This window comes from Entelurus aequoreus, linkage group LG10 (genome assembly GCF_033978785.1).
Source record: "Entelurus aequoreus isolate RoL-2023_Sb linkage group LG10, RoL_Eaeq_v1.1, whole genome shotgun sequence".
Classification (NCBI taxonomy): Eukaryota; Metazoa; Chordata; class Actinopteri; order Syngnathiformes; family Syngnathidae; genus Entelurus; species Entelurus aequoreus.
The window spans coordinates 50,665,735-50,690,110 of record NC_084740.1 but is presented as its reverse complement, the minus strand read 5'-3'; the positions used below and the strand labels follow the sequence as shown (position 1 = coordinate 50,690,110).

The 24,376-nt window shown below is 39.8% G+C and overlaps 3 protein-coding genes across 6 annotated transcripts in view; 1 reads left to right on the top strand and 2 right to left on the bottom strand.

Annotated features, from left to right (window-relative positions):
- Window positions 1-38: 38 nt before the first annotated feature.
- On the top strand, window positions 39-15,126 carry hacd3 (3-hydroxyacyl-CoA dehydratase 3). Of its 2 annotated transcripts, XM_062061124.1 has the most exons (11): window positions 39-246; window positions 2,839-2,881; window positions 2,974-3,047; window positions 3,116-3,280; window positions 3,354-3,399; window positions 3,480-3,590; window positions 5,240-5,367; window positions 5,428-5,540; window positions 14,187-14,293; window positions 14,368-14,499; window positions 14,557-15,126. In XM_062061124.1, exons 1-11 carry the CDS (start codon window positions 169-171, stop codon window positions 14,631-14,633), a joined length of 1,074 nt encoding a protein of 357 aa, XP_061917108.1. In that variant the 5' UTR covers window positions 39-168; the 3' UTR covers window positions 14,634-15,126. The 2 variants fall into 2 exon arrangements, with proteins under 2 accessions (XP_061917108.1, XP_061917109.1); XM_062061125.1 differs by lacking the exon at window positions 2,839-2,881 and having other exon boundaries at window positions 101-246; window positions 14,557-15,125.
- The window catches only part of ints14 (integrator complex subunit 14), a 17,052-nt gene continuing 7,789 nt past the window's right edge, over window positions 15,114-24,376 (bottom strand). For all 3 annotated transcript variants that reach the window (XM_062061119.1, XM_062061120.1, XM_062061118.1), the window contains 6 exons: window positions 20,308-20,400; window positions 18,374-18,518; window positions 18,136-18,269; window positions 17,823-17,941; window positions 15,609-15,674; window positions 15,114-15,530 (listed from right to left, as the gene is read on the bottom strand). In XM_062061119.1, the coding sequence (XP_061917103.1) occupies window positions 15,297-15,530; window positions 15,609-15,674; window positions 17,823-17,941; window positions 18,136-18,269; window positions 18,374-18,518; window positions 20,308-20,400 (791 nt within the window). In that variant the 3' untranslated portion in view covers window positions 15,114-15,296. The remainder of the gene's footprint in view (window positions 15,531-15,608; window positions 15,675-17,822; window positions 17,942-18,135; window positions 18,270-18,373; window positions 18,519-20,307; window positions 20,401-24,376) is intronic.
- LOC133658750 (uncharacterized) overlaps window positions 22,720-24,376 on the bottom strand; it is a 4,007-nt gene continuing 2,350 nt past the window's right edge. The window contains exon 2 of the mRNA XM_062061113.1: window positions 22,720-22,824. Within this exon, the coding sequence (XP_061917097.1) occupies window positions 22,822-22,824 (3 nt within the window). The 3' untranslated portion in view covers window positions 22,720-22,821. The remainder of the gene's footprint in view (window positions 22,825-24,376) is intronic.

The window sequence follows — 24,376 nt, the reverse complement described above, 5'->3', positions numbered from 1 at the left end:
GGATGGTGAAACGTGAGCTCCCGAGCACGCGCACGTCTTCTACAGATGACATCATTCGAGCGCGCCCGTTCGTAGAATGTTCTGGCAACTTGCTAGGCGGCTAGCATGAGGAAAAGGGGATTTCGGTCCATTATTTGTTTGATACAAAACTATTGAAAGCACAAAACAATGGTGCTGACGCCGCTTGTTTACTGGGCTCAACGCCATGAAGACATTTACCTGCGGGTGGAGCTGACGGACGTTCAGGTAAGTTACACCTGCAACTCATGTACAAACCCCGTTTCCATATGAGTTGGGAAATTGTGTTAGATGTAAATATAAACGGAATACAATGATTTGCAAATCATTTTCAACCCATATTCAATTGAATGCACTACAAAGACAACATATTTGATGTTCAAACTCATAAACTTTATTTTTTTTTGCAAATAATAACTAACTTAGAATTTCATGGCTGCAACACGTGCCAAAGTAGTTGGGAAAGGGCATGTTCACCACTGTGTTACATGGCCTTTCCTTTTAACAACACTCAGTAAACGTTTGGGAACTGAGGAGACACATTTTTGAAGCTTCTCCGGTGGAATTCTTTCCCATTCTTGCTTGATGTACAGCTTAAGTTGTTCAACAGTCTGGGGGTCTCCGTTGTGGTATATTAGGCTTCATAATGCGCCACACATTTTCAATGGGAGACAGGTCTGGACTACAGGCAGGCCAGTCTAGTACCCGCACTCTTTTACTATGAAGCCACGTTGATGTAACACGTGGCTTGGCATTGTCTTGCTGAAATAAGCAGGGGCGTCCATGGTAACGTTGCTTGGATTGATTGATTGATTGAGACTTTTATTAGTAGGTTGCACAGTAAAGTACATATTCCGTACAATTGACCACTAAATGGTAACACCCGAATAAGTTTTTCAACTTGTTTAAGTCGGGGTCCACTTAAATTGATTCATGATACAGATATATACTATCATATATACTATCATCATAATACAGTCATCACACAAGATAATCACATTGAATTATTTACATTATTTACAATCAGGGGTGTGGAGGGGGGGGGGGTATGGACATCAACTAGTGGACATAGAGAGAGAGAGAGAGAGAGAGAGATCAGAAGGCATAAGAAAAAGAAAAAGTATCTGCATGGCAACATATGTTGCTCCAAAACCTGTATGTACCTTTCAGCATTAATGGCGCCTTCACAGATGTGTAAGTTACCCATGTCTTGGGCACTAATACACCCCCATACCATCACACATGCTGGCTTTTCAACATTGCGCCTAAAACAATCCGGATGGTTCTTTTCCTCTTTGGTCCGGAGGACATGACGTCCACAGTTTCCAAAAACAATTTGAAATGTGGACTCGTCAGACCACAGAACACTTTTCCACTTTGTATCAGTCCATCTTAGATGAGCTCAGGCCCAGCGAAGCCGACGGCGTTTCAGGGTGTTGTTGATAAACGGTTTTCGCCTTGCATAGGAGAGTTTTAACTTGCACTTACAGATGTAGCGACCAACTGTAGTTACTGACAGTGGATTTCTGAAGTGTTCCTGAGCCCATGTGGTGATATCCTTTACACACTGATGTCGCTTGTTGATGCAGTACAGCCTGAGGGATCGAAGGTCACGGGCTTAGCTGCTTACGTGCAGTGATTTCTCCAGATTCTCTGAACCCTTTGATGATATTATGGACCGTAGATGGTGAAATCCCTAAATTCCTTGCAATAGCTGGTTGAGAAAGGTTTTTCTTAAACTGTTCAACAATTTGCTCAGGCATTTGTTGACAAAGTGGTGACCCTCGCCCCATCCTTGTTTGTGAATAACTGAGCATTTCATGGAATCTACTTTTATACCCAATCATGGCACCCACCTGTTCCCAATTTGCCTGTTCACCTGTGGGATGTTCCAAATAAGTGTTTGTTGAGCATTCCTCAACTTTATCAAAAGTTAATGATTATTTGCACAAAAAAAAAATGTTTATCAGTTTGAACATCAAATATGTTGTCTTTGTAGCATATTCAACTGAATATGGGTTGAAAATGATTTGCAAATCATTGTATTCCGTTTATATTTACATCTAACACAATTTACCAACTCATATGGAAACGGGGTTTGTAGCATAAATGGCTCCTGTTAAACACAACACTGCTGCTTTACTGTGGTTTTCAGTACTGCGCCTATTACTACATGCATGAACAGCTTCATACAGATTGTTATAGTGCAGTCATGAGTAGATATAGTAGGTTTACAGTCACGTGAGTTAAAAAAAACTATTGGATGACCCGAAAGGGACAAACGGTAGGAATGGATGGATGGATGGATGGATGGATGGACTCGAGAGTGATCACAGGGGGATAGGTCAGGTGTTGTTTTCTTCGTTGATTCTTAAATAGGGCCCTAATGTAGTTGATCTACCTATATAGTAGCAATGGTTATAGTCATCGATAAATACACAATGCTGTTTGATACCTAGGGCAACCAATTGAGGCAAAATTAAGTGCACTATCCATACACTTAGGTAAAACGGAATCATCTTATTTGGGTCCCAAATCAATCTCAAGAAAGTCAGTGACTTCACTATAAAAGTGGGTGACATTGTTATCACCAGGAAAGATGAGGTCACCTACCTAGGTTCCATTCTAGAGGCTAATCTTTCCTGTGAGTCACCTTGTCAGCATGCAGTCTTACGGTTTCGTCTCCCTCTCTGTGTATTTTTCGCTATCTTCCCTTTATTTTTGAATGAACTGACCAAATGAGTGCTTTTGTTGCTGTGTTATGTTATTACTCACTCCTTAACATGACTAACAGGAAAACACTTCTATTCCTCCCTGCAGAACATTGATGTCCATGTGCATGAAAACATGCTTCACTTTACAGGTGACCTAAATATGTGTGTGTTCATAATGCTTGTATGGTTGCAAAGCATGTTTTGGGAAAGATAATTAGAACTCCATATGTTGTGTGTGCAGCCCTGGGTCACGGTGCTAAGGGGCAGAACCAGTACGAGTTCAGCCTGGAGTTCCTTTTACCTGTAAAGACAGAGGTACGAATCCATTTGATTTGCACGTTTTCTTGATATATGTTATGTTATAATACGGTGATTGTGTCCAGGTGGCTCACAAGTCCACTCAGCGGCAGGTGAACGTCACCGTTAGGAAGCAGCAGAGAGGCTGGTGGGAAAGATTGACCAAACAGGAACGTAAGCCGCTCTTCTTGGTTCCGGACTTCGACCGCTGGCTCGATGAGTCAGACGCCGAGATGGAGATCAGGAAAAATGTGAGCAGAAAGTTGCAGGATAACACACCTGTGGTATGTGGGGAAAGATAATATCGGCTTGTACTTTGCAAAGGAGGAGAGAAGGAACAAGCTGAAGGATCCTCAGCATGATGAGGAAGGTCATTGAAGTCAATCAGAAACATTAACCAAATTTTTTTTTTGACCAATCCCAATATTGACTGTTGCTTTTTTGTTTCAGGGTTCATCAGTCTGAAAACAGCATTTTTGTTTATGTATAACTTAGTACAGTTCCTTGGCTTTTCATGGATCTTTTTCAACATGACCTTTCGCCTCCTCAGGTTCGGCCGAGGTGAGGCTCACATGATTGCTTTTGTACAAACTCCGTTTCCATATGAGTTGGGAAATTGTGTTAGATGTAAATATAAACGGAATACAATGATTTGCAAATCCTTTTCAACCCATATTCAATTGAATGCACTACAAAGACAACATATTTGATGTTCAAACTGATAAACTTTATTTTTTTTTGCAAATAATAATTAACTTAGAATTTCATGGCTGCAACACGTGCCAAAGTAGTTGGGAAAGGGCATGTTCACCACTGTGTTACATGGCCTTTCCTTTTAACAACACTCAGTAATGGTTTGGGAACTGAGACACATTTTTGAAGCTTCTCAGGTGGAATTCTTTCCCATTCTTGCTTGATGTACAGCTTAAGTTGTTCAACAGTCCGGGGGTCTCCGTTGTGCTATTTTAGGCTTCACAATGCACCACACATTTTCAATGGGAGACAGGTCTGGACTACAGGCAGGCCAGTCTAGTACCCGCACTCTTTTACTATGAAGCCACGTTGATGTAACACGTGGCTTGGCATTGTCTTGCTGAAATAAGCAGGGGCGTCCATGGTAACGTTGCTTGGATGGCAACATATGTTGCTCCAAAACCTGTATGTACCTTTCAGCATTAATGGCGCCTTCACAGATGGTGTAAGTTACTCATGCCTTGGGCACTAATACACCCCCATACCATCACACATGCTTCCTTTTCAACTTTGCGCCTATAACAATCCGGATGGTTCTTTTCCTCTTTGGTCCGGAGGACACGACGTCCACAGTTTCCAAAACAAATTTGAAATGTGGACTCGTCAGACCACAGAACACTTTTCCACTTTGTATCAGTCCATCTTAGATGAGCTCAGGCCCAGCGAAGCCGACGGCGTTTCTGGGTGTTGTTGATAAACGGTTTTCGCCTTACATAGTAGAGTTTTAACTTGCACTTACAAATGTAGCGACCAACTGTAGTTACTGACAGCGGGTTTCTGAAGTATTCCTGAGCCCATGTGGTGATATCCTTTACACACTGACGTCGCTTGTTGATGCAGTACAGCCTGAGGGATCGAAGGTCACGGGCTTAGCTGCTTACGTGCAGTGATTTCTCCAGATTCTCTGAACCCTTTGATGATATTACGGACCGTAGATGGTGAAATCCCTAAATTCCTTGCAATAGCTGGTTGAGAAAGGTTTTTCTTAAACTGTTCAACAATTTGCTCACGCATTTGTTGACAAAGTGGTGACCCTCGCCCCATCCTTGTTTGTGAATGACTGAGCATTTCATGGAATCTACTTTTATACCCAATCATGGCACCCACCTGTTCCCAATTTGCCTGTTCACCTGTGGGGTGTTCCAAGTAAGTGTTTGATGAGCATTCCTCAACTTTATCAGTATTTATTGCCACCTTTCCCAACTTCTTTGTCACGTGTTGCTGGCATCAAATTCTAAAGTTAATGATTATTTGCACAGGAAACATTTTTTATCAGTTTAAACATCAAATATGTTGTCTTTGTAGCATATTCAACTGAACATGGGTTGCAAATGATTTGCAAATCATTGTATTCCGTTTATATTTACATCTAACACAATTTCCCAACTCATGGAAACGGGGTTTGTACTTCCCATGAGGCATGGCCATAATAACGCCTTATTTACCTCAACTTTCAGATTCTTTCTACGACACATTTCACACCATATCGGACATCATGTTCTTCTGCCAGATCCTGGCGGCCGTCGAGGTTCTCAACGCTGCTTTTGGCATCGTCAGGACCGGCGTTATCCCAACTCTTATACAGGTAGCACATGTCTGACTGTGTGCTCTCTCTGGAATATAACATTTATTCCTCTTTTCAAAGGTGGTTGGAAGGAATTTCATCCTCTTCATCATTTTTGGCAGCTTGGAAGAAATGCACAATAAGTCGGTGGTTTTCTTTGTTTTCTACCTGTGGAGCGCCATTGAAATATTCAGGTAGCACTCAACACATTACTATAAGGTGCATGCTTATTTTGTATTCTGTTTATTTTGAATGTGTCTCACAACACCTACTGCTTGTCACTCACTGGACAATGCATTAGGTACACCGACAATCTAAGTTTTATGAGAGCTGTATCAAAATAATAATGGACTTGATTTGTGTCACGTTTTTTTCTAGTGACTCCAAGCGTGTTGTTACTCACGGTGGTGGTAAGCTACATTTGTAGCCACATCTGCCCTGGAATGAAAGCACTTATAATCTTCCCAGCAAACACTGAGTGCTGCTGTAAGCCCCGCCCCCATCTAAAGCGTCCATCAGTCTGCCCCAGGGCAGCTGTGGCTACAAATGTAGCTTACCACCACCAGCTGTGAATGTGGAGTGAATGAATGATGGGTTCTCACTTCTCTGTGAAGTGCTTTGGGTGTCTAGAAAAGCGCTACATAAATCTAATCCATTATTATTAAAACATTCACATACGGCTTATTATTATTAAAGAACTCACATACGGCTAAAAGGAAACTACAAAATGAGTAGTAGTTCCATTATTATTATTATTAAAAAACTCCCATAAACTGCCAAGATACCTGTGGCGGTGGGGGCGTGGCTTTGGGCGTGGTCACCATGACATCATCGAGTAATTTGCATAATTTACTACACTTATATGATTTTCTCTAAAAAGGCTCAAAAATGTATACTTACTAATTAATAATAACAGTTTTGTTTTAAACATCCATCCATTTTACAATATAATTACAACACTTTATGTACATATTTATATACAGATTTGAACAATAAGTTATTCACTGAAATATATTTATTAATTGTGGTTCTTACAAAAAATATATATAAAATATAAAAGCTAAAATGTCTCTTAAAGCTCTGCCCCTTTAATTAGTGCATACTAAATAATTTAACTTTAGCCTACTACTACAACCATATTATTTACCAGCAACATAAAGTGAAACAGAAGCAGAGGTGTCCTGCCACAGTCAGTAACAAACAAACAGAAAACAGTAGTGGTCAAATACAAATAAGGCAACAAGAGAAGTATCCTACACTCCTCTTTTGTAAAGTAAATCTGAACAGCCTATATGGGCATCTACATCAACTATATGATTTGCCTGAGAAGCTGGACAGGACAAAAAAAAATTTTTTTTTATTTGTGGCGGACGTAATTCTTTCGTGGCGGGCCGCCACAAATAAATGAATGTGTGGGAAAAACTGGGCTTATTATTATTATTATTAAAGCACTCACATACAACTAAAAGGAAACTACAAAATGAGTAGACAGAATAAAGTTCATTTGTATTTTATTATATGAACAGTTTATAAGCTTTTCATGTTTATCATTCACTTTTTGCACATATTCCATGGTCAATTATCCAAATTCAACTATTACGCCATTTTACCCTCCTACCGCACGATAAGTGTAATTAATATATACAATTGATAGAATCCTGAGCCCATATAATGCCTGTAACTTTAAATATGCGGTTTCCACACAGCCGCTATAGCAGAGCATACATGAGAGCGGTGGTTTGTGGGTGCTGTGACCTATGTCAGTCTTTTTATTAAAACATTTGGGATTAAATTTGTTTTTTTCCCAATGCCCACACATTTATTTGTTTTAAATTGATCCTCATTAGTTGCTACACAGTAGCCACTATTCTTCCTGGGGTCCATCACACAGGACAATAGCAACATTTATATAAAAACTCAACATTACATAGAAAAGACACTCAAAAACAAAGGATATGCTTAAAAAATGCTATACATAAACAGTACTACGATACATCAAATACAAACAGGTCATATATAAAGTAAAGACTAAATGAAAAGGAAAAGGCAGACTTTAGTGTCGTAGCTCTTTAAGCTTATTTAAAAGTTTTGACTACTTTAAGACCCCTATCCATCCATCCATCCATTCATTTTCAACGGCTTGTCCCCAGGCAGCCTATTCCACTAGGAAGCAGCTTTGTACAACACAGTTTTTTGTATAACACTAGGGGTGTAACGGTACGTGTATTTGTATTGAACCGTTTCGGTACGGGGGTTTTGGTTCGGTTCGGAGGTATACCGAACAAGTTTCCACACGGACATATTAAGTAGCCGCCTAAGCTAAAGTCTTAACAAGCTGCTCCGCTTCCTTCTGCCCGTCTCTGTCAGTACTCTACACAGCACTCAGCATTGTCCCACCCACACAACCATCTGATTGGTTACATACAGAGCGGTAACAGCCAATCAGCAGTGCGTATTCAGAGCGCATGTCGTCAGTGCTTCTGCGGTGGGGTTACCAGATTGGTGTTTAGCAGGTAAGCATCAGGCAGCGGACTCTCCCCAAATTATAATAAAAACCTCCCAGTCAACTACTAGTAACATCCCTGTGAGCCCGTTGACCTTCTAGAAATATAAATGGCAGCTCAGCTCGCTCGCAATCCTGGTTTGAGGTGAATGCTAATTAGCTTTTAGCGTAACGTTAGCTCGTTTTGCGGTGTGTGCGTGCGTGCGTGTTACGGACAGCAAAGCCCTGTCTGTCTGTTATTTCACTTTACCTTTTTCTGTGTTGATTGAGCTGTGTTGAAGCAGCAAAAAAGGGCATTATGTTAAATGAAGAGTTTCTGTCTCTGATAGTTGATATAATAATGTAACTGCATCATTAAGCCTACATGAACTCCATGGTGTTCAGGGATGAATAGTCTCTCCTATTGCTATTGTACCATTTTGTCAGCTATAGTTACATTAATCATTTGCAGTGTTTCCCATAAACTGCCAAGATACCTGTGGCGGATGGGGGCGTGGCTATGGGCGTGGTCACCATGACAGAGTAATTTGCATAATTTACTACAATATGATTTTCTCTAAAAAGGCTCAAAAAATGTATACTTACTAATTAATAACAGTTTTGTTTTAAATGTCCATCCATCCATCCATTTTACAATATAATTACAACACTTTATGTACATATTTATATACAGATTTGAACAATAAGTTATTCACTGAAATATATTTATTAGATGTGGTTCTTACAAAAAATATATCTTATAAAAATATAAAAGCTAAAATGTCTCTTAAAGCTCTGCCCCTTTAATTAGTGCATACTAAATAATTTAACTTTAGCCTACTACTACAACCATATTATTTACCAGCAACATAAAGTGAAACAGAGGTAGAGGTGTCCTGCCACAGTCAGTAACAAATAAACAGAAAACAGTAGTGGTGGTATATAGACACAGAGCTTCATCAATTCGTAGGGACGGCGTGGCGAAGTTGGTAGAGTGGCCGTGCCAGCAATCGGAGGGTTGCTGGTTACTGGGGTTCAATTCCCACCTTCTACCATCCTAGTCACGGGCAAAACACTTCACCCTTGCTCCTGATGGGTGCTGGTTAGCGCCTTGCATGGCAGCTCCCGCCATCAGTGTGTGCGTGTGAATGCGGAAATACTGTCAAAGCGCTTTGAGTACCTTGAAGGTACAAAAGCGCTATACGAGTATAACCCATTTATCATTTATTATAAAACATCTGATCCACTGAACAAAGCTCCAAAAATCTTGATCCTATCTGAACAGCCGATATGGGCATCTACATCAACTATATGATTTGCCTGAGAAGCTGGACAGGACAAAAAAAAAAAAAAAAAATCTATTTGTGGCGGCTTTAATTCTTTCGTGGCGGGCCGCCACAAATAAATGAATGTGTGGGAAACACTGATTTGTAATGGAGCAGCCTAGTTTTGAATGGCAGGGTCCCTGCTATCACATGTTGATAAAAAGATAACATTTACATAATAAAAATCAAATACAGGCTTCCCAAATGCTGTAATAAATTAAGCATGATGAGTTGACTTGAAACTGTTTAATGTTGCACTTTTTATATGTAGAAGAAAAGTTTTGTCATTTTATTTATCTGAGCAACAACTTGAGGCAGTTTAATGTTGATTAACGTGGGCAGAATTATTATAGTGTTCCCAATGTTAAAAGGATAAAGCCACAAATTTGGTAAATAAATAACCAAAAAAATGCATATTTTGTTGTTTTCTTACTGTACCGAAAATGAACCGAACCGTGACCTCTAAACCGAGGTACGTACCGAACCGAAATTTTTGTGTACCGTTACACCCCTATATAACACATGTGATTGCTCCTGGTACTGCTATGTCTCCATTAGTCTGTTGTCTAGTGGAGTGGCTGTCTGTTAGAAAAATATGATATTTTAGAGTGTAAGATTGTTTGGCTTTATTGTACTATGAATAGTATTGGAAATACCAGAAGGTTTTTCAATAAACTGATAACCATGAGAGGTCTTGAGGCATACTGTCAATACAAGTCCAAGGGAGACATTTCAGTACCAAGCATGCAGCTTTATTTTGCATAATATTGAACTTTTGAATATCTTTCTTTGGAGTGAATGACTGAATAATGAGACAACAACAGTGACTGTAAAACGTGTTAAGATTGAAGAATAAATCATAAAATAGGCAAATCTTCTAGCAACAGAAACATTCCTGCCCATTTTAGACACGATCGTGTTCATATGACATGACCAATGTCAATTTGATTATTTATTTAACCCCAACATGTCATGCAGCTGCTCCACAGAAATACTCTTCAATGTGAGTGACAGAGCTTGTACATGTTTGTGTGTGTTTAAATCACACAATTATGTATTTTCTTTTCATGTTTTTTAGAACAAGCCAGTTACTGTCAACACAGTTGTGTACACAGTCCAGTTCACTTTGCAGTACATTGTTTAAAATATTGATGTTATTTGAAGTGTAGTCATCTGCATACATATTTATAGATGTGCTTTTCACATTTAAAAACAATAATTTCTAAAAATAAAGAGCAGAGGGGAAACTGCAGTCTAATATATTTGCATTAGAAAGGTTAGCATTTAAAATACACAGATTGACACAGATTAGTTAAATAGCTCTCCATCTAACTAATTGCACAATCCCTAAAACCATATGCAGAGAGCATTCTCGACAGTAAACCATGAGCTATAACAATCTAGTAAGACAGAAGGTTTCTCATCAATTTGTTGCTGCTAATCATCATTCATATGGACAATTGCTGTAGTGACCATCTTTGTAGGCATGCTGAAGCTCAGAACCAAGATATATTATTGGAGAAAACACAAGTTTTTCCATGATTTTGCTGATTATGAGGTACAATATTAATTGACCTACTATTGGCAGCAAATAAGGCAGTCTTATTATTTTTGGCTATGGGTGTCACTTTGGCTACTTTCCAAGTTTAGGGTAATATACGATCGTTTAAACTCGGGTTAAAAATGTATCGTATTTAATCCGACATCAAGTAATGATATTGGTTAAAAGGTGAAGTTGCACGTTTTCTCTTTTTTAATGTGATTCTGTCAGTTCTATTGATTTAGTGTTGCAAATATTAGTACCGTATTTTTCGGCGTATAAGTCGCTCCGGAGTATAAGTCGCACCGGCCGAAATTGCATAAGAAAGAAGGAAAAAAACATAAGTCGCACTGGAGTATAAGTCGCATTTTTTGGGGAAATGTATTTGATAAAAGCCAACACCAAGAATAGACATTTGAAAGGCAATTTAAAATAAATAAAGAATATTGAACAACAGGCTGAATAAGTGTACGTTATATGAGGCATAAATAACCAACTGAGAACGTGCCTGGTATGTTAAAGGCCTACTGAAATGAATTTTTTTTATTTAAACGGGGATAGCAGATCTATTCTATGTGTCATACTTGATCATTTCGCGATATTGCCATATTTTTGCTGAAAGGATTTAGTATAGAACAACGACGATAAAGATTGCAACTTTTGGTATCTGATAAAAAAAAGGCTTGCACCTACCGGAAGTAGCGTGACGTAGTCAGTTGAACATATACGCAAAGTTCCCTATTGTTTACAATGATGGCCGCATGAAGTGAGAGAGATTCGGACCGAGAAAGCGACAATTTCCCCATTAATTTGAGCGAGGATGAAAGATTTGTGGATGAGTAAAGTGCAAGTGAAGGACTAGTGGGGAGTTGAAGCTATTCAGATAGGGAAGATGCTGTGAGAGCCGGGGGTGACCTGATATTCAGCTGGGAATGACTACAACAGTAAATAAACACAAGACATATATATACTCTATTAGCCACAACACAACCAGGCTTATATTTAATATGCCACAAATTAATCCTGCATAAAAACACCTGCGTGTTTGTTATGCTAGCTCCTAGCTCCTCTGCTAGCTCCTAGCTCCATAGAACACGCCAATACAATTCAAACACCTGATCAACACACACAATCACTCAGCCCAAAAGACCGTTTACCTAACCCAAGGTTCATAAAGCTTATATATTTTTAAAAAGTTACGTACGTGACGCGCACATACGGTCAAGTTATCGAATGTTTAGCAGCCAAGGCTGCATACTCACGGTACCTGATATTCAGCTGGGAATGACTACAACAGTAAATAAACACAAGACATATATATACTCTATTAGCCACAACACAACCAGGCTTATATTTAATATGCCACAAATTAATCCTGCATAATAACACCTGCGTGTTTGTTATGCTAGCTCCTAGCTCCTCTGCTAGCTCCTAGCTCCATAGAACACGCCAATACAATTCAAACACCCGATCAACACACACAATCACTCAGCCCAAAAGACCGTTCACCTAACCCAAGGTTCATAAAGCTTATATATTTTTAAAAAGTTACGTACGTGACGCGCACTTACGGTACGGTACGTGTTATGCTAGCTCCTAGCTCCTCTGCTAGCTCCTAGCTCCATAGAACACGCCAATACAATTCAAACACATGATCAACACACACAATCACTCAGCCCAAAAGACCGTTCACCTAACCCAAGGTTCATAAAGCTTATATATTTTAAAAAAGTTACGTACATACGCAAAAAAAAGCCAAAGCTGCATACTCACAGTAGCACGTCTGCGTCTTTGTCATCCAAATCAAAGTAATCCTGGTAAGAGTCTGTGTTGTCCCAGTTCTCTACAGGCGTCTGTGTATCCAAATCAAAAGTCCTCCTGGTTAGAGTCTCTGTTATCCGAGTTCTTCCATCTTGACTGCATCTTTCGGGAATGTAAACAAAGAAGCGCCGGCTGTGTACTGTTGTGGCTGACTACGTTCGAAAAATACGTCCATTTCGCACCGACAACTTTCTTCTTTGCTTGCTTGGCTTCCTTCTCCATAATGCAATGAACATGATTGAAACAGATTCACGAACACAGATGTCCAGAATACTGTGGAATTATGAAATGAAAACAGAGCTTTTTCGTACCGGCTTCAATGTGGAAGGCATACCCGTGTTCGTCGGGCTACGTCACGCGCATACGTCATCCTCAGAGGCGTTTCGAACCGGAAGTTTAGCGGCAAATTTAAAATGTCACTTTATAAGTTAACCCGGCCGTATTGGCATGTGTTATAATGTTAAGATTTCATCATTGATATATAAACTATCAGACTGCGTGGTCGGTAGTAGTGGGTTTCAGTAGGCCTTTAACGTAACATATTATGGTAAGAGCCATTCAAATAACTATAACATATAGAACATGCTATACGTTTACCAAACAATCTGTCACTCCTAATCGCTAAATCCCATGAAATCTTATACGTCTAGTCTCTTACGTGAATGAGCTAAATAATATTATTTGATATTTTACGCTAACGTGTTAATAATTTCACACATAAGTCGCTCCTGAGTATAAGTCGCACCCCCGGCCAAACTATGAAAAAAACTGTGACTTATAGTCCGAAAAATACGGTATGCTTAAGTTGTCTATTCATCAAATAGATTACCTTACTCATAAAAACATAATAAATAGTTGGCAATTTCACCATGTTTGGTTAAAAATGTACCATCAATTTCAATAAAAGCAGGTTCATTATTTTTAACTCTTCCAAGTACAGAAGGTGTATGTTATTAAAACCTGCCAGAGTTTCTTCCCGTGCTTCTTCGCATTGTAGATTTGATTTGAATGATGTTTTTTTCTTGTGATTGTTTAAATTTTGTCACCATACTTCTGAGTGTACGGTATTTCCCCACATGCTCGTATCAGCTGGTTTTACAGCAGCTTGCTTTGATTCATCTCTGAGTTATACACCTTTTTACTTGTTTATTGAGCCAAATTGCCGTGGTCTTTAACTAACGCTTTCTTTAAGTGTGCTTGTTAATCGGCTACTTTCTTTAAGCATTGCTACAAATACATATAGAGCATTATTGGTCTGTTTTTCTGAATAAATAATATCCCAGTTATGATCACTAGGCGCAAAGTTGACCAGCATTAGTGTAAATATGATCAATGCATGACTTACAAAATACAATACTTTGAAGTCAATGACATACGTCCACTGTAGTGACCATCCTTTTTTTTAAGGCACATGACAACCAATCACATTTTTCTAATCGCCCAATAGGTTTTTTTTTTCTGCACTATCAGCCATGTTCATAACATATCACACAGTGCATCCAGAAAGTATTTACAGCGCTTCACTTTTTCCACATTTTGTTACGCTGCGGCCTTATTAAAAAAAACCAGAATAAATTCAGTTTTGTCCTTAAAATTCTACATACAATGATTTTTTTTATAGAGATGTTTGCAAATGTATTTAGTTCATGTAAGTGCTATGGTTTTGATGCAGGTATCCATTCTACATGTTGGGATGTTTCAACACAGAGTGGAAGATCCTCACATGGCTGCGATACTCATTGTGGATACCGCTCTACCCTCTAGGGGTCATAGCTGAGGGTATGTTTACTTGTCTGAAAGTTGATTATCTAACCTGCCGAGACAAAGAACAAACACTCCTGTCGCTCATGTAGCTGTTGCCGTGATTCAGTCCATTCCCATCTTTGACGAGACCCGACTGTTCAGCATTCCTCTGCCCAAAACCATCGGCCTCTCTCTGAGCTTCTCCTACGTCCTGCGTGTATACATCATTCTCATGTTTCTGGGTAAGTCCTCCCATTTAACTAAAGTTTAAAAAAATTCACATCCTGCCATTCTTTCAGGACTCGTTATCAACTTTCGTCATCTCTACAAGCAAAGGAAGAAGCGTTTCCGCACCAAGAAGAGGAAGGCACATTGATGCACTGTCACTGCCTGTTTTAAAAGTTCTCATGTTGATGTGTTCTTCTTTTCCTGCTGCTAATTGGTTCCTCTTGATGGTTTACTGGGACTACTCTTTAAGAACCTTTACTACACCCTCTTCCCATTTTGTTAATGATAGTGGAAGGCTTGGCTATTTTGATTTTAAGCTGCTACTGTATTAGTGCTCATTTGATTGGTTTACAGTATTTTTGAATATCATCTTTTGAGAATGAATCACTACAGCCCTCAGGGTGAAAACTAGATGACCAATGCTTTCTTACCTTGACTTGTGAAAGACACTTACCAGCCACTTATTTAGGTACACATCATCTGATAAGCCCCACCACAAAAGCTTGATTTCTGTGACACTGTCAAAAGTAATTCAATAATTTCATCATTGTGTTTTGGGGTGTAGAACAAGGTATTTTTACACCATTGCAAAGTGTAACCACAATAATAAACATTGCTAAATTAATACCTCTCACAGTACTTTTCTAGTATTTTTTTGTCATTCTTTTAATTGAGGCAGTGATTCGACACAATCTTTACTACTAAAAGTATAAAAACATGTATATTTTGCAAGATAAGCATAGTTGTTCCACACCAGGTGCTGTCAGCAGCATCCATATTTCAGTGCATTTGTAACAAAGTCAGGCGTGGCTCAGCTTGAGAAGTCGGTGTGCATGGGAACAATGTTGTGGTCAAAAGCGGCGTATTGAGAGTCACCTGTGCTGGCCAGTTTGAGCTGCTGGGCGGCGTGGGACAGCTGGAAAGCCGCGTCTGGGTGGGCCGAGTCGGGAAGCATCGTGCACTCTCTCTCCAGCAGCTCGGCCACTCTCTTCAGGAGATCCCAAAACCCGAATGCCAAGGCAGCCTTGCGTAGGCGATTCAGCTCCTGGTAAATTGGAATAAAATGCAGAAATAAGATGTAAACAAAAGAGAAAAAACATAAGTGTTGAGCAGCACAATTTACCTTATAGAAGGTCTGAGTTTTATCCGGCAATTTTCTAGCGTTCCTCAAAATCTTCTGCACATCCGTCTGAAATGAATTGAAAAGAACCTTAAAATATTCTTAGTTGTATGTCAACAATTAACGCTACCTTTTTATTTCATAAACTATAATTAACAAACTCAATTGGCATTTTAGGGGAATCTCTTAAGGGTGCTTATGGAATGAAGAATTCCCTAAGTAGGCAAGTATTTTTATTTACGTAGTGCCAGTTTTGCAACTTTATCTCAAGGTACTTTACACACAGAGCAGTTTACTAGTCAAGGAAATGAACTGAACCACACATTAGCAGGCATTTTGGTGGCAGAGGCAATGAAAAATGTTCCTGTAAAATTAACATATAATTTGATCAAACATATCAGTATTATTTTCAGGTTTGGCATCTATGATCAAAGCTGGGTAGAGTAGCCAGATATTAAACTCAAGTAAGAGTACTGTTACTTTAGAGTTTTATTACTCAAGTAAAAGTAAGGAGTAGTCCCCCAAATATTTACTTGAGTCACTTAATATCTACAGCTTGACACACACACACAAGTGAATGCAAGCAACAGCCATAGAGGTCACACTGAGGGTAGCCGTATAAACAACTTTAACACTGTTACAAATATGCGCCACACTGTGAACCCACACCAAACAAGAATGACAAACACATTTCGGGAGAACATCCGCACCGTAACAACATAAACACAACAGAACAAATACCCAGAAACCTTTGCAGATGCTTGTTTTTATTCAGAAAAATCTACCTCTCACACGTGACGACAAGGAGAAAAATAATTAGCCCACTCTTTGAGCTTCATCTGTTGCACAAATAGTCTGGACTGAGTGAAGCCGTTTTATTTATGTTTTGTGCCTTTTTTCCCCATGCACTTTAAAGGATGGCTGTGTTTTCTACTTGTCTAGACTGAAGCAGTTTTTTATTTTTGTGCCTTTCTTGTTTATATTTGCACATTTTTGTTACTCGTATGAATACGTTAAGAACAGGGCAGATTGAGCCCAGTTTCTAGTATACTCTGGACTGAAGCTGTGTGCCGTCATTGTTTTTGTAGCTGTTGTTTTGAGGCATGTTTTAAAAAAAAAAGTCAAAGTATAGTATTTCCCATAGTTGTAGTGGGTATCAGGATTATCTCAGGGAGAGCATGTCCCAAATTCCAAGCTGCTGTTTTGAGGCATGTTTAAAAAAATATAATGCACTTTGTGACATCAATAATAAATATGGCAGTGCCATGTTGGCATTTTTTTCCATAACTTGAGTTGATTTATTTTGGAAAACCTTGTTACATTGTTTAATGCATCCAGCAGGGCATCACAAAAAAATTAGGCATAATAATGTGTTAATTCCACGACGTATATATCTGTATTGCTTGATATCGGTATCGGTAATTAAGAGTTGGACAGTATCGGAATATCGGCAAAAAAGCCATTATCGGACATCCCTACTTGCGATTAGCGCACTAGTGGTCAGCTAACGATTAGTATAGTATTGTCAGCTAACGATTAGTGCGCTAGTTGTCAGGTAGCAATTAGCAGCATAGAGGGAGTATTTATTTCTCTCTGCCGCCATGTGCTTGCTCAAGTGGGCTTCTGTTGGTTGTGTTTTAAGTATGAGGAACGTGGTTCTAGACCTGCTCCATGCGTAAAATGTGAAGTGAAGTGAATTATATTTATATAGCGCTTTTTCTCTAGTGACTCAAAGCGCTTTACATAGTGAAACCCAATATCTAAGTGACATTTAAACCAGTGTGGGTGGCACTGGGAGCAGGTGGGTAAAGTGTCTTGCCCAAGGACACAACGGCAGTGACTAGGATGGCAGAAGCGGGGATCGAACCTGGAACCCTCAAGTTGCTGGCACGGCCACTCTACCAACCAAGCTATACCGCCCAATGACTAGTTGGTTGTGTTTTAAGTATGAGGAGCATGGTTGTAGACCTGCTCCATGCGTAAAATGACTTGTTGGTTGTGTTTTAAGTATGAGAAGCGTGGTTCTAGACCTGCTCCATGCGTAAAATTACTTGTTGGTTGTGTTTTAAGTATGAGAAGCGTGGTTCTAGACCTGCTCCATGCGTAAAATTACTTGTTGGTTGTGTTTTAAGTATGAGGAGCGTGGTTCTAGACCTGCTCCATGCGTAAAATGACTTGCAATAACTTGTGTCGTGAATTGGTGCTAAATAACTTCACCTGTAGTCCACTGGCTTTGATCCACACAGTAACGTTCTGGGCGTAGCTACGTTTGACAGGCGGCTGCAGGGGGAAAGGACTTTTGCTGTCGTCTTCTCCGTAGGGATTTTCTGCCGCTTCTGGAAGGCGTGAGGAGGCAAAGCGCACGGATGAAAGCAGACATCATTCAACATTGAAGATGTGTCAATGATTAACTTCCTGTTTACGTAAACACACACATAAAAGACCTTTGCTCTTGAGGAAGCAACAATTAGGTGAAAGGTCAGTGTCACAAGTGAAGATAAAGAATGAGGTCATACTGACAAGGTGCTACCTGAGATTGGTCCCAAATGGGCGCTCTTGCCCAGCCAAGGCAGAGGTTCAGGACCAGGTTCAAACACAGACATCATTAGATTGGACTTCTTTTTGCTGTCTGCTTGGGAGTACAGCATGCCGAACCACTCAGGCCTGAGACAAGCAGACCAGTTTTGAGACTTCTCATGATCTGTATACTGCCTAACATCTGTGTGCACACATGCTTATGTCTCAAATGAAAACGTTTTTCAGCTCACCCAAGCTGGACAAGCGCCACCATGCCTTCTACTTTAAGGCTGCCATGCAAGAGGACACAGAAGTTTGGACTTTTCCCTGCCATTTGGCTGGCAGACACTTCCTCCTCCAGCTCTTCTGTGACTCCTGTGCCCATGTCATCTACCTCTGAGAGGAAATCACAAATCAGTGTTTAGCGCCAGTAATCTGCTAAATGGGCCACAGTAAACTTGATACTTTAATTTTAAGACAGACCTGGCCACATCCGGCCCTTTGTGCGTCCCTGTCCGGCCCGCGTGAGGCCAATCATAAATTACAAAATACATTTTAAAAAGTATCTATGTCGAGTGTGCAATACAACGGTGCTGCTTTTGTTTTGAAAAGCGTTATTTGTATTACTTCCGTGTGGACGTATGCGCGTGCGCGATTGTTAGTGAATGTGAACAGCGGCAATCACAAATTACAAAATACATTTAAAAAAATCTATGTTGTGCGTGCAATACAACTGTGCTGCTTTTATTTTGAAAAGTGTTATTCATGGGCGTATGTCCGTGTGTAACCTGTGAGTGAAGGTGCACAGCGACAAGTGATGCGCGGTTATCCCCGAGACGCTAAAAAGAGAAAAGTTGATGAGGAATGGCGTGTTTCCAACAAGACATGGACTGCCAAGTATTTCTTTACAGAAATTAAAGGTAAAGCCGTGTGCTTAATTTGTAGTACACAGGTTGCTGTGTTTAAAGAATATAATTTGAATCGCCACTACACGACGAAGCACGAGGAAAAATACCGGAATCTGTCTGATGAAGCGCGCACAAGGGAGGCTGATGCATTGATGGTAAAACTGCAAACCCAACAAAGACTTTTTGCCAAATTTCACACCCCCAGAGATACAGCTGTCAGGACAAGTTTTGTCATTTCTCCCAAAATCGCCAGAAAAAGTAAGGCGTTTTCTGACGGAGAGTTTATAAAGGAGTACTTATTGGACTCTGTTGCACTGATATGCCCGGAGAAGAGGGGCACATTTGACAACGTGTCACTCTCCCGACGTACTGTAACGAGGCGGGTTGAGACCATCGCTGGAAACTTGGAGCTTCAGCTGAAGAACAGAACGGCCGACTTTGACTGTTTTTCGCTGGCTTTGGATGAGAGCTGCGATGTACGTGACACCACCCAGCTGCTCATCTTCTTACGTGGGATAACTGCAGACTTTCAAATCACGGAGTAGCTGGCAGCCAAGCAGTCAATTAAAGAGACAACCACAGGTAATGACTTGTTCACATAGGTAAATGAGTGTTTGGACATGTTAGGACTGAAATGGAACAAGCTGGCAGGTGTGACAACAGATGGTTGTCCAAATCTGATGGGGAAAAATGTTGGACTTTTAAAGAGAATGCAGGATAAAGTGACAGAAATTGACGTTTTTGCATTGTATTATACATCAGGAAGTGTTGTGTAAGACAGTGTTAAAAATAAAACAATCAAAAGCAATCTGCTTTTGTATAAAGTTAAGTTAGGTTAAATGAAATTATTATTATTATTATTATTTATCTTACGGTATATCAAAAATAATTTGAGCAAAATTTAAATGAAATATTGTCGGTGTGGCCCTCCAGCAGTGCTCGGGTTGCTCATGCGGCCCCCGGTAAAAATTAATTGCCCACCCCTGATCTAAGAGCTTACATGTAAAAAAATAAAGTTGCAGGTAGAGTAGTAACAATAAACATTTTATTAATATGAAAGCAGCCCTGCATTTGTACTGCAATCCCGTATGAATTACCATTACCATCATTATCTTCATTACATTACCATCCTTATCTTCCACTAGTGATTCCACCACAGTTTTAACTGGAATATCTTCCATTTCGCAAGGAGACGTGATATTGTGACTAATAATCTTTGTCTTTTCATTCAAAGTACTGGACTGTAATATTCAGTGCACATGCACACAAACACCCACCTTTATTGACAGCAATAGGCAGGACCAAGTGTCTGGATATGACAGGTGGACTGGAGATGTCAGCAATCTCAATGAAGCCCATGATTTCTAGATCTGGAACCAAAAGCACACACGTACTTGGAGGTCAACATGAGTCATAAAAAACATTTTTTAAATAATTGCAATCTTGCACCATCTTCCTATAGTCTCCAGATAATCACACTGGATACTTTTTGGTCTGTGTGTTTGAAATCCATGACACACTTGTTCTACTTGTCAGTAGATGAATATTAGATCACTTATTAATATTGGCCTTTTTGTAAGGACAATATCATCTACTCTCTGTTTACTCATGTTCTGGGTGTGTTAAAGAGAACATCTTATGTTAAAGATATGATGCATTCTGACATGCCAGTATATTGAATGAGACTTCAGTTTAGTGCATGTCGTTGGCTTTTGTTGTAACACTCATTCATTACAAGTTATTGACTTAGTATGACTCCACAAACGCCTCCAACTGCTGGCCAAACTATTGGCACGCAGTTGGGGGCGTTTGTGTCAGTGAGGAACAGGAGGACAGTGGACAAACTGCTGGTCATCATGGACAATCCTGCCCACCCACTCCACCAGACATTTGAGGGACAGCGGAGTTCATACTCCAACAGGCTCCTTCAACTTCCTTCCCACAGTGTTCCATTCAAGAACTCCCTTCATTCCGCACTCCATCCAGCTGTATAATCACTCGCCATACAGCAATAGATGATATCTGTCTATTACCTGACATGTTAGCTACCTCTCTTTGTTTATAATGTATATTTTCTGCTGGATTTACTCTCTATTTTATGCTGCTGCTGTCACATATACTGTAATATTGTACATGGTAATTGTTATACAGTATTTTTCGGATTATAAGTCGCACCGGCCGAAAATGCATAATAAAGAAGGAAAAAAACATATATAAGTCGCACTGGAGTATAAGTCGCATTTTTTGGGGAAATTTATTTGATAAAAGCCAACACCAAGAATAGACATTTGAAAGGCAATTTAAAATAAATAAAGAATAGTGAACAACAAGCTGAATAAGTGTACGATTGCTGTTTTCTGCTGCATATTTCACTACTTCCAGCTTGTAATCTGCAGCATATGATTTCCTTTTCGGTGCCATTTTTGTTCAGCCCTTCTCAGTTTTTATAAGTTACCGCCAATATTGAAATGATCAATTTTCATAGGTACGGAAGTAGTAGCAGGTAGCATCTTTTTTTTCACAATGCACTTCTGCCATGACCCGCCCCCGCCGAATTTGTATTGGTTGACGTATGTGTGTGTGTGACGATTGATGATATAAGTCTAGTCTCTTACGTGAATGAGATAAATAATATTATTTGATATTTTACGGTAATGTGTTAATAATTTCACACATAAGTCGCTCCAGAGAATAAGTCGCACCCCCGGCCAAACTATGAAAAAAACTGCGATTTATAATCCCAAAAATACGGTATATTGTATATATGATATAGACATAATATAATATATATAATATACTGTACATCCATCCATCCATTTTCTACTGCGTGTCCCTTTTGAGGTCGCGGGGGGTGCTGGAGCCTATCTCAGTTGCATTTGGGCGGAAGGCGGGGTACACCCTGGACAAGTCGCCACCTCATATATTATGTAAATATTACGTATGTATTGTTGATATAGACTTAGTAGACACAACGTATATTAAGTATATTGAGTTTTATTCAGACACTGAGGCAGCCGATATGTCAACATAGTTCCCTCCATGAGATGCCATATCCCAGCAGCCCCCACTGCCCCGCCTCCAGCATGAATAGCCGTAAAGGGAAACATAGAACTGTCGTAAAGTGTTCATTTGAGAACAACACACGTTAACAATCTCCCTCTTCTTTCTTTAAAATAAGAAAAACAAAAGCCAAGTGCAACAAGGGAAAAGGCAATTGAAAAACATTCAAGAAAATAACAAAATACAATCAGCATTCTCGCCTGTGTTTTTTTTTTTTTTTTTTTTTTTAAACAACAATTAGGGTGAATTCCAATTAGGGTGGATTCCACAGTCCTTCACATAGTGCTTTCAAGAGCACTAGGGATGATGCCCCCTTTTTCGTCAGACAGTCAGCTAGTTGGGCTTTTGTCACTGACCAGAGCACCTTTTTGATTGTTTTACTCTGAATGAGCTCCTTGATCCCGCTTATATCCAACCGAAGTCTCTTCTCTGTGACCTGTTTAGTGGACTTAAGGGCATCATAAAGAGAGTGATTGTCAGTCACACAGACCAACGTGGGAGCATTTAATTTGGTGGTCCCAGTAGTGAGCTCCGAAAAAAGAGTAGAAAGGAAAATAGCATTGTCTATTCCATCCGACATAGCGAGTGTCTCTCCCGCAAGGGTGCTCCGCACCACACGCCTGATCCTCTTAGATTGCCAACAGAGAGGAGAAAACTTCCCGTTTTCCCCCATGAGAGTGATCAATGTCCCTCCTTGAGTACCTCCATCAGGCAAGTTTCCCAGCGAGGCATCACTGAAGACAGTCAAGTTCAAAGCATCATTATTACCCAAATGTTGAAATTTCAGAGTAACCTTTCCTGCTTTAAGTTTACGAATCACCTTATTTGCATCATGAATGGACTGCACAGTAGCATTTTTCAGAATAGATGCCAAAATACAAGCGTCAAACATAACATCAGGTCTAGTTTGTTTTGCAACCCAAAGAATTTGTCCTATTTTTGATCTCAGCTGCTCTCTTTCCGTTTCACTAAGAGCTGAATCTCTCTGTATAGCACGTGCTGGCTGCATGTTTATGGGTTGCATGTTGTCAATATAGCCCTGCTGATTCATCTCAATTACACCATTTACAGTGGCAATGTCCATTCCTACATAGCAGAAATTATCATGTTCCTCACGTCCCACACGGAACGCACACTTCAGTCGAGGAATCACATCAGTTACAAAGTTTTGTGAACCTGCCCAGAGAAAATCATCCACATGACATGCAAGTACCCCTTTAACTTTGCATTGTTCATCCAACCAATAAAAGACTGCAGGATCCACTTGTGACACTTTACCACTTGTGCTCAGCATTATTTCTTTCACTCTATTATACCAATAAAGTGATGCATCAGCAAGACCATATACACATTTCTTAAGTTTCCATAGCACCCCTTTACTGTTTGCTTCTGGGGGGGGGTGAACATGAATGTCCCTTGATAACTCCATGCCTTGCAAAAAGGCAGATTTAATGTCCATAGAATGGACCTTCCACTGATTTTGGCTAATCACTGCTAGCAATAACCTCAGGGATTCAGAAGCACAGGTTGGTGAATCTTTTTGCACCTGTTGGATATTGAACTCTTCAAAACCCCTGGCTACAAGTCTAGCTTTAGGCACAATACCGTTCTCAGTTTCTTTTAGACTACAGACCCAACGGGTGGAAACACATCTTTGGCCTGTATCTTCAACTTCTTCAAAAACATTATTATTGTTCCAGTTTTCAATCTCTATTTGTTTAGCTTCATCAAATGATATGTCTTTTGTTATAAGTACATCAGCATCCATGACTTCTGAATCGGACTCAATGCTGAGACTATTCACACGTGACAGATCAACAGCTTCTTTTTGACCATGACTCCCATCATTTTCAATAAATTGCAGGTTATACCAATTTTTATACCCTCCTGTGGCTTTGCCTGCTCTACCTAGGACTTTTGCTTTACATAGAACACTTTCATCACTTTTCATAAAGGTTACAGTATGTCCCGCTTTTACCTTGACACTGGACACAGGAATAACAGGGTTATCATTATAGACATTGTGCTCCATTTGAGTTTGAATTACATCATTATGAGTCACTAACGAATGAGCTCCCTCTCCTGCATTGGACTCTCTGTCACTTTCCTGTTCGTTATCAGCATCTGTGTTTTGTGTACTGAATGAGCCACCTGTGGCTCTGTTCACTACATCTGTGTTTTCACTGTCTGCTGCTTGATTCTGTACAATTATCTCACTGTTTGTGTCATCGAGAACCTCACTTTGAGCAGTTGTGTGTAACTTATTAAGCCTCAAGTGATGTACTC

Coding starts and splice junctions, on each gene's coding strand:
- hacd3 (XM_062061124.1), top strand. CDS start 169: ATGGTGCTGACGCCGCTTGTTTACTGGGCTCAACGCCATGAAGACATT. Junction 3,400..3,479: donor TCCTCAGCATGATGAGGAAG/GTCATTGAAGTC, acceptor TTTTTGTTTCAG/GGTTCATCAGTCTGAAAACA. Junction 5,541..14,186: donor AGCGCCATTGAAATATTCAG/GTAGCACTCAAC, acceptor GTTTTGATGCAG/GTATCCATTCTACATGTTGG.